Here is a 14,342-nt window from a genome sequence, read left to right as displayed (position 1 = left end):
TGCAACTTTAGTATATGTGCATCAACCATATATGTGCAACTTTTATATATGCGCATATCTTCCTATATGCGTAACTTTCTTATATGTGTATATCTTTCGTATATGCACATCTTTTATATATGTGCATCTACCATATATGTGCAACTTTCATATACGGAAATTGCGCATATACAAAAGATATGCACATATCTTTTGTATATGCACATATACGAATGTTGTGTATCTACAGAAACATTACTTGAACATCATGTATGAAACTAGTTGAATCACATATCCTTCTGTACTTTTTGAGCAATAACTCACTTCCAGTGCTACTTTGAGCATTAAGTCACTTTCAGTGCTCGGGGCATTACTAAGAACATATGGTAAGAGAGGCCTATCTGAACTTACCACGGTTAGGGTTTTTTATGTTTATGATTTCTCATTGTTTCTTCATGGTCAAAATGCCTTTGAGCCTCATTATAACACAATTTAGGAAAGCGCATAGTTGGCACATCTCTTCTCAAAGATAAGCTACCACCATTTCAGCTAGCTTATTTCATTCTGCGTGCATATAGTTTCAACATTTTCCATTTATTAATTGAAGTTGAATTTCACTGTGTCTCTATGTTTTGGATTTAAATATGTATTTTCATTTTGTTCCCTGCATAAATTTGTATCATTCTTGGTGGTGAAAGGGACTATTTCATTTTTATTTAGGGGCAAACGATGGTGGTGTTTTAATCTAATTAATAAAAATTGTTAAATTTGTAATATTTTTAGTAAAATATAAATACATATTATCATATTTATTTATTGTAATTATTTAAAACAGATAATTATAATGCTTTCATTCTTCTTAACTTGGTGGTGTACTCTTACACACTCCATCATTTTTCCTACAAAAAATAATGCTAGTGGACCCATTAGCCCTCTTCATACTTAATAGGCTACAATTGGGGTGTGATGATCATTTTAAATACCACCCACTTAGTTGTTGGGGGATCATCCTCTAGCATAAAAATATACGTGTGACTTTCTAACCAAGTTTATCATGGCCTTCTAACTTTAATTGGGAAAATGAAATATATATCTTTTGGGATGTAATTTACATTGAAGTAAACCTCTAATTATTGCAACCATTGAATTAAGTTAACAACATCAATCTCACCTTGGCAATGTTTCATGTCCATTTTTGTTCCACTTTAAATAAATATTGAGAAGAAGTGATGAAACTCCAAATTTCTCTCTTTCCATCTAACCCTTTTCCAACTCCTTTTTTTGGGGCTCTTATTACATATTTCTCATTTAATCAATTTCTTAAGTTAGAACCACCAAACGCCTTGAAAAATCCACACTTGTTCTCTAGAGCCACCATGAGAATTTTGATGTTTTGAGACATTTATAAATTTGTTGTTTCATTTTTGAAAATCCTTCTTTGTACTGATCATTGGGGTTGTTACTATATTCATTCACTATGACTAGCTTTTCCAAGATTTATACCAATTCCTAGATCTTGCAACTTCCCCCAAAACCTCAAAGAAATTTGTTTTGATACTAATATGATTTGTAACTACTCTTGGCATTCCACTAGAACAATTCATCACAACAAATATTATAATGTTGTACAACCATTTACTATGTATTATTTTATATCAGATTGCAGACCTTTAATATTACTAGTTTAATAAAGAATTGACTGATATAAGTTGGAATTGAGATGAAAGTAACAAGCAAAACAAATTATCCAAAAAAAAAACAAGATGTATACTAGGAAATCCCAATATAAGAAAAACCCAAGGCCTATTATTTTCTCTCTTCTTCTCTATCCCAAAATCAAATACAAAGAAATGGTTACTCACCATGGAGATGCCATGAACATCATGGCCAATATGAGATATTATATTTTATTTTCCTTCAATATCCAACTCATTTATTTTCTCCCCTATGTGGCAAATACGTAATAGAACAAGAATGGAACACTTTCCTTTATTAACAACCTAGTGTTTAACATAGCCTAATAGACATCTAGGGTTAAGGGTATGGTTTTTGCAATGTGATTCTAGACAATGTTAAGGATTTGGATCCTCCAAAATCCTTTTGAAAGTCCACACATAAATAGCTCCACATTGTCAATAATAGAAGCTATTGTGAAATCCACTAGATACCATGGTGGTTAACAAGATAAGTCAACTTAAGGAAGATTTAAATTCTCCATATGAACTCTAATTGTGGTGATCTTATTCCATTGAAATTTTGGTATTTAATTTATCCATTATCCTCTTTTATTTATTAAAAATAAATAAATTATTTACTCATCATTCTCCTTTTATTAGTGCAAAAAGGAGTAGTTTTTTTTCTCTTTAATAAAATAAATGATTTAAAGGAGAAAATTTTAGCAAGCGATGCATTTAAATATATTTATGTTTTGTTTAAAATGATTATACGTTTAATGAAACAAATTTATTGTGATTTATTTTATATAAGAAAGTGAGATTTTATTAATTAAGTTTAAAATATAATGTTGAATAAATTAAAAATATTAAAAAGTAATCAAAATAATAAATTAATTCAATTCAATTTCTTATATTATAATTTTTTCTTTATTAATAAAAATAAAAATAAAAATCATAATACATATACCGCATTGCACTAATTATAGATTAAACTTATAGCCTAGTACAATAATATTTATTTTTAGCTACTTTACTTTCAACATTTATGTCAGTCTTCATAATTTAAATTTGTGGGCCTTGTAATATATAAAGAATTTGTAAGACATATTCTTCATGTTATTTTGATTATTTATCCCTTGAAAGAATTACTATAAGCCGTGCTTTTCAAGTCAGATTTGAAAAAGAAAATTTTGAAATTTGAAATTTGAACTTTGGCTCTAAGATAGTCAAGTTAGCCCTCCCTCAAGTCAAGTCAGCCCTAGTGAAGAGACACACCCACTCGTGAAGGTAGAACATCTATATAAAGTCATTCAACCTCCTCCACAAGAGCACCATTCGACCTCATCACAAGAAGGCAGTTTCTGGGCATCCAAGTGAAGGTCAAGAGGAAAAAGAAGGACGAAGGTCTCTCTCTCGCTCGCATCTCTCTCTCTCAATTTTTGCACGTGTGACTTTTTCTAGGCAGTTTTCTAGACAGTCTGAAATTCTAGGCAATCTCCAGGTAGCATTTTCTGGGCAGGCCGAAATTCTAGGCAGGTCTGGAAGGCGGAAACTTTGTGAAGCAGAAGCTTGGCTTGACTTGAGGGTTGTAGACTAGGTTTGACCATTAGCTTGTTCACATGTTTGACAAGTAGCGTTAGATGTATCTCTTGTTGAACTGAAGAATTTCTCTAAGAAAAAGGTTGTTGGGTTTTCCAGTAAGTGAGTTTTCCCAAGGTAAATCTTGTGTTCTCTTTTGTGCATTGTGATCTCTACTATCCTTATGGTGTATGGTTGAATCTTTGAAGTGTAATTTCTTAATGATTAATTGGAATTATTAAAAGAACCATATCATTAGAAGTAATTATCATAATTTTCACAAATTTGTGCTTATATATATTTTGCACTCAAAAAATTAACATGGTATCAGAGTTTTGGTGACAAAAATGACACCAAGATCACTCATGAAGAAGCTTTGGTAAGAGATCACTCTTGAAACCCTAGATCTACAATCTATTTGCTTGTCAAAGACTATGGATTCCCACATGAAGGCAGAGAACAAATTAGAAGGAGCTACAAGCCTACAAACTTTAGGGCTTGGAAGACAAGGATTGATCTTCTCCTTGCAAAAGAAAGTCTTGTAGGTATTGTTAAAGGCAAGGTTGTCGAACCAAAGCAAGGTGAAGAGAAAGAAAAGTTTGAAAAGAATGATATCATAGCCATTAGCATCATTGTGGAGTCTGGACTCTATCAAGGTTCACTCAATTCCTGATGCTTCAGTTCTTCAATCTTCAAAGCAGATGTATGATGCCTTAATCAATTTGTTCACTATCAACAATATTGGTCAAGCCATGTGTTTGAAGAACGAACTTCGTAAAGTTAGAATGACAAGGAATGATACTATAGCCTCATACTTCATGAGGATATCTCAACTAAGAGATCAGCTACAAGCAATTGATGAAGTCATTTCTGATCAAGAATTAGTAGTTACAACACTCAATGGTTTACCTGAATCATGGGATGCTTTTGCAGCTGGAACTTTCCCTAGAAAAGATGCTCCAAAATTTGATGAACTATGGGTCAATTGCACTCAAGAAGAAACAAGGCTCATATCAAGAGGAAAGATATTAGTTTGACATCAGTCCAGTCATCATTTATCAATTTACATCAATTTACAAGAACAGTGCACATAATAATATTTACATGAGGAGTATAAAAATGGTTGTTACACTTCGGTAAATCAAAGAGGTATAGCACTTGACACTCCTTTGTCCTTAGGAGTCTAAGGATAAATTCCTATGTCTTTGAATATACAACGAATTTGGGAATTTTTTCAACATAATTCCTTACATAATGTCAGTCATTTGGAATTGTAATGTTTGTGATGTATCTCAAAAGCTCCTCTCAACCCATTAGTCATATTGTTATAAGTCTACGAAAACACCTTGACGGAATCTTAAGCAATCCCATGGCCCATGCTTGCAACACACAAGCCATGGATTAAAAGATAAATGAGAAGAAATTGAAGATCTAAAAACCAAGTGCCACAATATTGATGACCCAATTTCCCATCTCATGGCAAAGGTTGCAGACAGGTATTAGAACTTCCTAGATTACTCAGAATGGAGTTGACCTCCACAACCTACATTTGCTGGAGTCATTTTGAGAAAGCCATCTATACTCACTTTAAATGAGACACTCATTATTTGGGGTGACTGACAAAATTATGCCAAACAGGTCCAGTTATATGCTTTTAGCAAAATTTTGAGCAGTTGGAAATTCATAAAGAGGGCCTATTTGAGACCCATTTCAGAGAATATTTCATCAGTTATGTCCATAAGGAAATTCAAGCACATTTCATGATGCAATGCCCAGCTACTTTATTGGAAGCCTATGAGCGAGCTGAAGAAGCCAAGATGATTATCAATGCCCAAACAAAATCACACTAACCCTCCTCTACCAATGATCACTAGAGCCACAACCTGTAGGGAACTGACCTGCTATGAACTCAGCCGAGTAGTTATGAACTGGACTGAGACGTACCAGTTTCTTACCAAACCAGTCCCCCTAGCTAGTTTGAGGGCCAAGTCAATGCCCTCATTGGTCAACTCAATCAACTCAGCCAAGTCCAAGTACAAGTCAGCTGATTTTTAAAAAAAATATTATATAACATCATTGCAACGAAATCATTTCACAAAAATTCAAATGTTGGGATATCAAATCTTAACAGAACCAGTCATCTGCACTGTATAGTATTCAAAATAAACCCTTGTTCAGTCATGTGCCATGAATTAAATAATAAAAACAGAAAAGACAATAATAGGACTAACACAATTTCCACATCTAGAGATCCCTATTTTCGCATTTCCACATGATAAAAAGTAAATGTTCTGTGGGCTGCATTTGCAGTCTTCAATGTATTTGCCATTGCAACATTTCTATTAAATTCTACACGTGTGAGGGTATGGAACTAGCATTTAATCAAGAGCATCAAGCCCTCTATGTACCTCGATGTTCGTGGCCTTGATTGTTGAACTCCGCTGTCATGAGTCATGACCATAGTAAAATTGTAGCCATCACTCCAACAAAATCTCGATTTGACATGTTAAGATTTTTTTATCTTATTTTAATGCTTAGAGGGTGAAATTGATGATAACAATCACAATATAGCCAATGATTTTAATGATATGTACATATTTGTTGTAGCATGACTTCTTTCGACTATAGAGGACATCTAGAGCCTCTTTGTTGATGTATTTTTGGATCAAACATGGATGGCACTTGGTGCTATTTTTGTTATATGCACCCTTGCCATATATATGAGAAAACTTTGCATATTTGTGTATAATGGTTTGAATTCATATGGATGCACATGAATATTTACGTTTTTTTTTTCAAATTTTGAATTTTTAGGTATGTTTTTTGGTCCGGTGGTTTTGGGGTCGACCATTTCGATGACCTGTCCAGTACTAATCACATTGGTTCATTGTCCATTGTTCATTTTTAGTTTTAACTTTTGAGTCTTGAACCTACATACCAATGACCTTAGACCGAGTCTTTGACTTGTCACATTTAACTACTTTTGAGCTTGGTAATTTCAAGTTAGTATTCCAGTCTTCAAACTTTAGTATCTACTATTTTGCTAAGTACCAATCGTATTCAAGAATAAGGAATGATGAATTTAAATTATTGTAGACTCTAGAAAGATGAATGAAGAATTTAAATCAATGTATGCAATAAATTACTATTTCTATTTCATTGAATCAGTTATGATGTATGAATCAATGTATTTCTTCATTGAATTGAATTTAAATCACGTTTATATATATATAGATAGATAGATATGCACCCTGACAACCCCCTGTCCCCCTGAATTTCCCTAAAATTTGGTGGTACTCCCACACATCCCCCCTGTGTGTCTCCCCATTCATGCAAAACCCCATCCCGGAAACTTGGTGGAACATTGGTGCTAATGGAAGTGCTAATCTATGCATGCATTAGCGACTGTTGTGGGCACTGAATAAACACTGTTCTTGCATGAAGGATGGACAATATTTTACCTGCTGCTTTTATCAGGTGTAGGCAGTCTTTTTGTGGATTTAGATCAGCATGCAGATGAAAGGAGGTTGTTCACCTTGGTGCTTTTATGAGGCTTTTCCTTCCCAACTTTAGCAGCATGAGTTCCATTACATATTTGCATGACAGGACTGTTATCTTTGCCACCTAAATCACATGACATGAGGATATGGGGCACAGAGGACAAATAGATACAAGCATTCGACACAGGACATGGAGGACACCTGGATACGAATATCTGACACAGGACAGGTTGACCCCAGTAACAAGACATGAGGGAGACATTATATATATATATATAGATAGGTCAAACTGTCCTGTGTCAGATATTCGTGTGTGTGTGTATATATATATATAGAAGCAACATTTTAAAATATAGCTACTTAAACATTTATAAAATATTGAAACAACTAGTTACCACAGATATATATAAGCATATTGCACAGATCACAGATTACACATACAAAAATAAAATATAAGCATAAATATCCAAATCTTTTAGCTACTAGAACATTTTCAAAATATTGAAACTAGTTACTAAGACTACATCAATGATGATCAAACACATAAGAAATTAGAATATTCATACATGTCATAAAATAGAAGTTTTGAACTTAAAAGTTAGAACCATAAACTGCAGTTTTCTAAATAAGTCATTTGCAGAAATCAAAGGTTAGGCACTTATTATAAAAAGCTAATACCAAATAGTATCCAATTTAAAAAGTACTCCAAGGAGATCTATAAGCCAAAGCCAAGGCCTTATATGTTAGCAAAGTAAAGAAAAGATGACATACCATGGATGGAAACTTTAAGTATAAATGCATTGCAAAAATTTCAATATACTGGCGAACTGCAGGCAGGTTGTTCATCTGTAAGAAAAGAGAACGCAATCAATGCACATTGCATATTATTAGATAGATCTCTAAGAAACAGGAAACAGCAATTATTCATCAAATTGAATGAAAGAGTTCCAGTTAAAATTAACTAGCAAACAGACAATAGGAATTTTATTGAGATTTTAAAGAGTTTTGTTTGATCTCCCAATGAGCATTGCAAATATAACTCTCTTAATCTTTTGAATGCCTGATGACTAGATCTCAGTGGTCATACTTAATTCTACTACACACGCTTCAGGAGAAACTAGAGGGTAGTAACTACTAAGTACTAACTATAGTCTATTACTAACAAATTGAACATTTTTGCTTCTTTTATTTCTTCCCTGGAGATCAAAGAAAAACATTCACATCAAAGACACATACCAGATACATGTGCAGATTCTATAAACCTAATCGCTGTTGGACTTTCAAACATCTTTTGAAAGTGACAGACCACAGACATTCCTCTAGTTCTGATTTGCCAATGTAATGTCTCAGCTACACTTTAATACTTCGGGGCAACAGTGTGCAGTTTTGACGTTAACATCCATTGATAGCAGTGTTCAATTCCTTTGACAAGTAGATATTGATAATTAGATGAATGTTATTTTCACATTTTAGAATTTTAAAAGATGTGATCATACTAAAAGTTTCTCATGTGAAAATTTAAAATTCTTTCCAAGTCCAAAGGAAAGAATCCTCAGCTAAAGCATTAGTTGGAAGAGTTGGATCTGTCCCAAGAGAGGTCTCTCTATCTAGAAAAGGTGGCCCACTAATGGGAATTGGAAGAAAGTTATTTGTTGGCCAACCATAAATTGTCACATGATCCAAGTTGGGAACTCCACAAGAGTCTCATTACGGGGGGCACCACTAGACTACATCCTAGTGTCTAACAAATCTGGGTGTTGAGATGGTGCTACACTCTACTACCAATTGTTGCCTAGCCCAGTAGGAGCACCAGGGAAGAAAGATGTGATCCTTAGAGTAGTGTCAAGCCAGGTGGGTGGCCAAAGGATGTAAGATCTAAGCTTGAGGGCACCTGCCATATGCCTCCAAGCATCATTGGGTTGAATACCAACAAAAAGTGGAAAGTGCATTATAAGACTCTTTGAACAAGCAATGGAAACAACTGCATATCACTTAATACAAGGGGCATACAAATACAAAGTGATCCTCTATCTATATCTCCTACCTATGCAAAGCAAGAATAATATAACCCTCGATGCTAAGAACTGGATTCGTCCCCCTCCCCCAACCCTTGTGTCCCGAATCTCACAAATCAGACACAATTCTCTAGGACACATGTCTGATTCTCGTGTCCAGCGTGACCTGCAACATGGGATTCTCATGTCCAACATGTCCTGGAGTGTGTCCAGTGTGTCCTAGAGTAAAACCATCTATCATTGTTCAAGATTGCAGATACATGGCTTGCCTCTTCATTCATCATGTTGAAGAGGCTGAAGGAGGTCAAGACCGGTCTTGGGGCCATGGTTATTTCGAGGTTTTTGTCTTTTTGGAGAAAGACAAATCAAGCAACCTCAAAAAGAGTCAAGGACACAGTGTTAGATGATGCTTGGTGGGAGAGGGTAGATCTCACTATTAAGATCATGGACCCAATCATTACTTTGCTACGATTTGCAGATACAAACCAACCCATCCTGGGAGAGGCTTATAAGGGATGGGATTCCATGACTGAGTCTGCGAGGACCATTATTTTATAGAGTGAGGGCCCTGAGTATGAGACATCATCAAAGGCCTTCCTCACCAGCATACAGGATATTCTTGTCAGCATATGGGACAAGAATTGCACACCTTTGCATTGTTTGGCTCACTCATTGAACCCAAAATACTATAGCCATGAGTGGTTGAATGGTGGACCTTCCCGCAGATTCCCTCCTCACATGGATGGTGAAATTTCACAGCAAAGGAAGGATGCATTGAGGCGGATATTTCAGGATAGAGCATCCCTTGATGAGGTGGAGGATGCCTTTGCAGAGTTTTCCACTGGCACCAGGCGATTTGCAAGCTATGATGTGATTAGAGACAGGGAGGCTAAGAAGCCCTATTCTTGGTGGGAAACTCACAGGGCAACAAGCCCTCCTCTATAGTAGTTAGCCTCATGGCTCCTATCTCAGGTGACTTCATCCTCTTGTTGCGAGAGGAATTGGAGCACATATGGGAATTTGTATAGTGTCAAGAAGAGCAGGCTTGAGCAGTCCTAGGCAGAGACAATGGTATATGTGCACACCAACCTTCGTCTTATTTACAAGCAGATGGATGAGTGGTTGAAGGGAAAGAGAAATATGTGGAATGTCTTCCCTGATGATATGGGTTTGGACAACAGTGTTGAGTTGGCATTGGCCAACTTGGATCTTAATGGCCCAGTGCTAGAGCCTGTCACTTTTGATGATGGTGATACTCTTGAGGGGTCATACTCCACACCAACAAATGCAGAGATTACATTGGATACAGAGAAGGATGTAGCATAGGAGAGCAGTGGTGACCATGACAGTGATGTTGATTTTTATGATAATGATGATTGATGACTCACGAACTATCTACGACCTTGTACTTTTTTTGTATTTCTATTTCTATTTTCCATTGCCATTGCTACTACGGTATACCTATGTAACACATTTAATGAGAAAATTGTAGTTTCTTGTCTTTCTTCTATTAGATTATTGATGAATCTGTCACAATTGTATTTGTATTGATAATGTTACACTGTATAACTTACAAATTTTAAATTTACAATGTAGAATCTAGATCTATGTCTGAATTTGTATCATGAATGAGAATTTGTGTAAGAAATATCTATTTAGTATTAATTTTTAATATATATATATAGCATGCATCCTATGTGTCTTGTTCCAGGGAGTCTACATGCCCGTGTCCGACACTCGAATTTTCGTGTCCCGCATGTCTCGTATCCCTGTGTCAGGTGACTTAGCCTTGTTGACCCTGCCACCTACACCTACCTACAGTTACTAAGAAATACTTCAACCTCACAAGGTGTGGTTGGTGGTAAGGAACTAACATTAGAAGTTGTCACCTATTCCCAACTCTCTCCATTTAAGCTATCTCCTAGGCTAGCTATGCGGGGTGGTCCCTAAATGAAAACTAAGTTAGAGATCTGAGGTTCTAGGAGAATGTTAAAGTGAGGTGGATTACTTTCTTAAGATTATAAGCAAATATGATGTGAGCAATATGAAATGAAATAACCATCAACACATGAGATAAGCATAACCATATGAAGGACCAGTGCCTTTTAAAGTATTGCTCAAAAAATGAAAGATGTTTGCTTAATATAAATGAAATGCTTTGAAATAAAAACACAAGTAACCCTGAAAGTGAAACAAGAAAATATTAGCACAATGATACAAGATATAAGGATGCTTTCAAATATATATGATCAATTGCTAAATCAAAGCATACAAGGATATCTTGCAAAAGGAAAACAATTAGTATTCTACTTGCAAAATATAGATGAAATAATGCTTGCCAAAACAAAGTATTCAATTCAACAATGACAAGTAAAATGACCAATTGCAAGTAAAACCATGAGATGTATTAGAATGAAATGCACCTATACTAGATTTGAATGCAATTATCTTGGTTAATTTTTAATCTAAAATGCCTAATCTAGGTGAGAAGTCCTCCTCTTAAGCTCTTACCAAAGAGTAAAAATTCAGGTCACTGGCAACCGTTTTTTTGGTCCAGATTTTTTTACCGGTTCCAGTCAGGTTCCGACTAATTCTCGGTTCAAAGGGTTTTCCAGTTTGATCACCAGTTTGGTTTTGAGAACATTGCATAGAGGACATAATCATTAATAGATGGAACAAATAATATACCCATTTGCATGCCTTAGCCTATGCCTTAAACCCGAAGTAGTATGATGAGGCATATGCTTGGCTCAATTTGGGGGTAAGCTGAGGGCCCAAATAAAATATAGTGAGGTGGCCAATGGTTATAGAACAGCACTTTCAAACATTTGTTCTAATATAATGGAACTCTGAGGAAAAGATCCAATTTACTCCATTCATCACAAAAATGGTGCATTTGGAAATGTAAATGCACTCACTGATAGGGGATTATGAAGTCTTTTGCATGGTGGTCATATCAGGTTCCCAAAATCAAGAGTTATAAGCCCTTGCATCTAGATCTATTACACAAAGTTTTCAGCTCTCCAATCTCAGAGAAACTGGACAACTTATGAATTCAACCATTCAGTCAAGACAAACAAACTCCCATCATCAAAGGAAAAAGATTTTGTGTACTTCCACTAAATCTCCGCCTATCTATTGATCATAAACAGAGTACTGTGAGAGTTAATTGAAGCTATGGGACATTTGGATGTGAATACCGAAGATGTAAACTTGGATACTGCTGATTTCCCGATGGCTATAATCTCTTTGGCTAGTTCTTCTACTAATCCTTTATGTGTTGGGATTTTCGATAATGCTTCCATGCCTAGGCCTTGGTTGGTTGTGGCAAGTTCTTTTGCATCTTTTATTGGTGGGCAGAATGGTATTCATATGGCATCTTCTTCAACCCATGTTGCCTCATATCATTAATGTAGGGAATTAGGTGTTGTTCCATGGGAGGATGTGGAGGACAATGACTATCAATGGGATTGGCCTCTCACTTTCTAGGTTTTCATGTTTCACATTTTTTCATTTCAGACTTGTGGAGCTTGCCAGATAAGATCTGTTTTTGTTATTTTGAGGTTTTTGAGCTTTATCATTCATATTTTGACATATGATACTCTGACATTGATATATGGACCCCAACTGAAGAACCTGTTTGTAATTTCTGATTTTTGAGTGACATATGAGACATTAATATACGATTTTTCAATTTAGCAGAAGTATAAATTATGAATTCTCTGAAATGAAAATCTGAAATTTGATTTATTATCAGAGAGTTACATTTATGATGTTCATAATTCACTGTTGATGAATCTCAATCCCAAATAGAATATGGTATCTGAACAGTGAAGACAAAGCTGAAACCATTTCTATATGAATACTGATGTATAGTGTACCTACTTTTTTCCAAAACTTCATTCTCTTTAGATATATATATATATATATATATATATATATATATATAATGTTAAGAGTTCAGATTCCCATTTCAGTATGTGTGCTGCACATGCACTGGAATCTTTTGCTGATACCAACCACAAACATGAATCAGGTGAATCTGATTATCATATCTTATACATCTTATCTATATACTCTCTTTAGCTTCCTCAATGCATGTTCTATTTAAGATAATACACAGACAATAATCAGATATATAATTTATTCAAGAATCAACAATATAAGCATGAACATGAGTATAGAATAGAACACTGTACTGTCCCTCTTATTAAGCATAGACCCTAAAGAAGAAATCAGGATGATAAGCTGCCAGTCTCTTACATAAAGGCATTTATGCATGGCAGACGTAACTTGCTGAAGTGAACCTTCATCCACAAACCGTGATAAAATGCAGATCATTTGCCAAACACGAGTCTTTCGCCTGTGAATCTGAAAGAAGTATTGAGAGGGTAATGTGTATCTGAAAAAAAGTTTTCCACGGCTGGCCCAGGTACATAAATGTTTCTAACTATAAAACAAATATATATACAAATTGCCTTGTTTTTAGAAAGACAAACTATATCAGGGATTCTATGCTTACAGAGCTTGACTTTTTGTACAGTTCCCTGGCAAGGTCCACATCATTGACCTGCATTGGAAAGAAAGAAATTAAAAAACAATGCTAATGGTTAGTACTGCATTGTGCTAAAACAAAACTACCCAGTCCTTTAACGTTTCAAAATAAAGAGAGTTTAATTTGCAGGCAGAACTTTCTCTAAAACAGCAGATAAGTAAAGAGTACAGGCTTGAAGTTTTAACTATTAAAACTTCTTGTAATTCTCAACAAATAGATACTTGGCCCAACAGCATTGTTTTCTAGTTTTTAATAGAGATATGGCAAGTGTATCTTCAAAGAAATGCAATCTCTGCACATAGACCAAAAGGAAGGCAGACGGTTCTATTGTTGAATAATTATTTTCAGGGTTGTATCCAATACATGCAATTACGACACTCACGTAGATAATTATGCTTTACCTATTAGATTGTAGGGGATGCTTTGGGATAATTATGCTTTGCCTTTTAGATTATACGGGATGCTTTGACACTTCTGAACATCACTACTGGATTGTACCATTTTTTGTACTATCCCATTTACCTACTTTTGGTCATTCATGGGCATTAGTAAAGATATATTATCTTATCAAAGGTAAGCATCAGGCACACAGTTTTGCACAAAGACAACAACCTTCGCTAAAAAAATTTGATGGATAGGCACAGCAGGAATGGTTTTCAGTAAGTCATGGTCTCTAGGTTATAAAAATTAATCTGCACAAGGAAGAAGAAGCAGCTATTTCATACTGTGCTGCATTATGTAATGTCCCTTATCAGAATATCTTAGGAAACCCACAAATTTTCTCTGTTTATTAAGGTCAGTTCGCTATGGTATTTTAACAAACATTTTGGGTGCAAAGTGCTGTACGTAATTTTCTGAAGTTTATATCCAAATAAACATGTATAGTGAACAACATATATGCAATGGAAGCTTCAAAATACACTAGCTGATTTATATGGTACCCAGAAATATATGTAAGGCTGATTTAAACCAGTATAGCAACCAATTTAAGCAATGACAACCATTCATTAACTTAGTACATAAACATACAGTAAGTAAT

The 14,342-nt window shown here is 35.1% G+C and overlaps 1 protein-coding gene across 1 annotated transcript in view; it reads right to left on the bottom strand.

The window, feature by feature from the left end:
- LOC149252027 (tRNA/rRNA methyltransferase (SpoU) family protein) overlaps positions 1–14,342 on the bottom strand; it is a 425,400-nt gene that overhangs the window by 109,384 nt on the left and 301,674 nt on the right. Inside the window, 3 exon segments of the mRNA XM_089459645.1 lie at positions 7,505–7,579; positions 13,012–13,119; positions 13,271–13,318. Coding sequence (XP_089315771.1) covers positions 7,505–7,579; positions 13,012–13,119; positions 13,271–13,318 — 231 coding nt within the window.

Source organism: Pinus tabuliformis, chromosome 7 (genome assembly GCF_031772625.1).
Source record: "Pinus tabuliformis cultivar Carrire ecotype Pingquan chromosome 7, CPIR1, whole genome shotgun sequence".
Taxonomy (NCBI): domain Eukaryota; kingdom Viridiplantae; phylum Streptophyta; class Pinopsida; order Pinales; family Pinaceae; genus Pinus; species Pinus tabuliformis.
The sequence above is the reverse complement of the archived record's forward strand: the minus strand, read 5'-3'. Positions and strand labels throughout refer to the sequence as shown.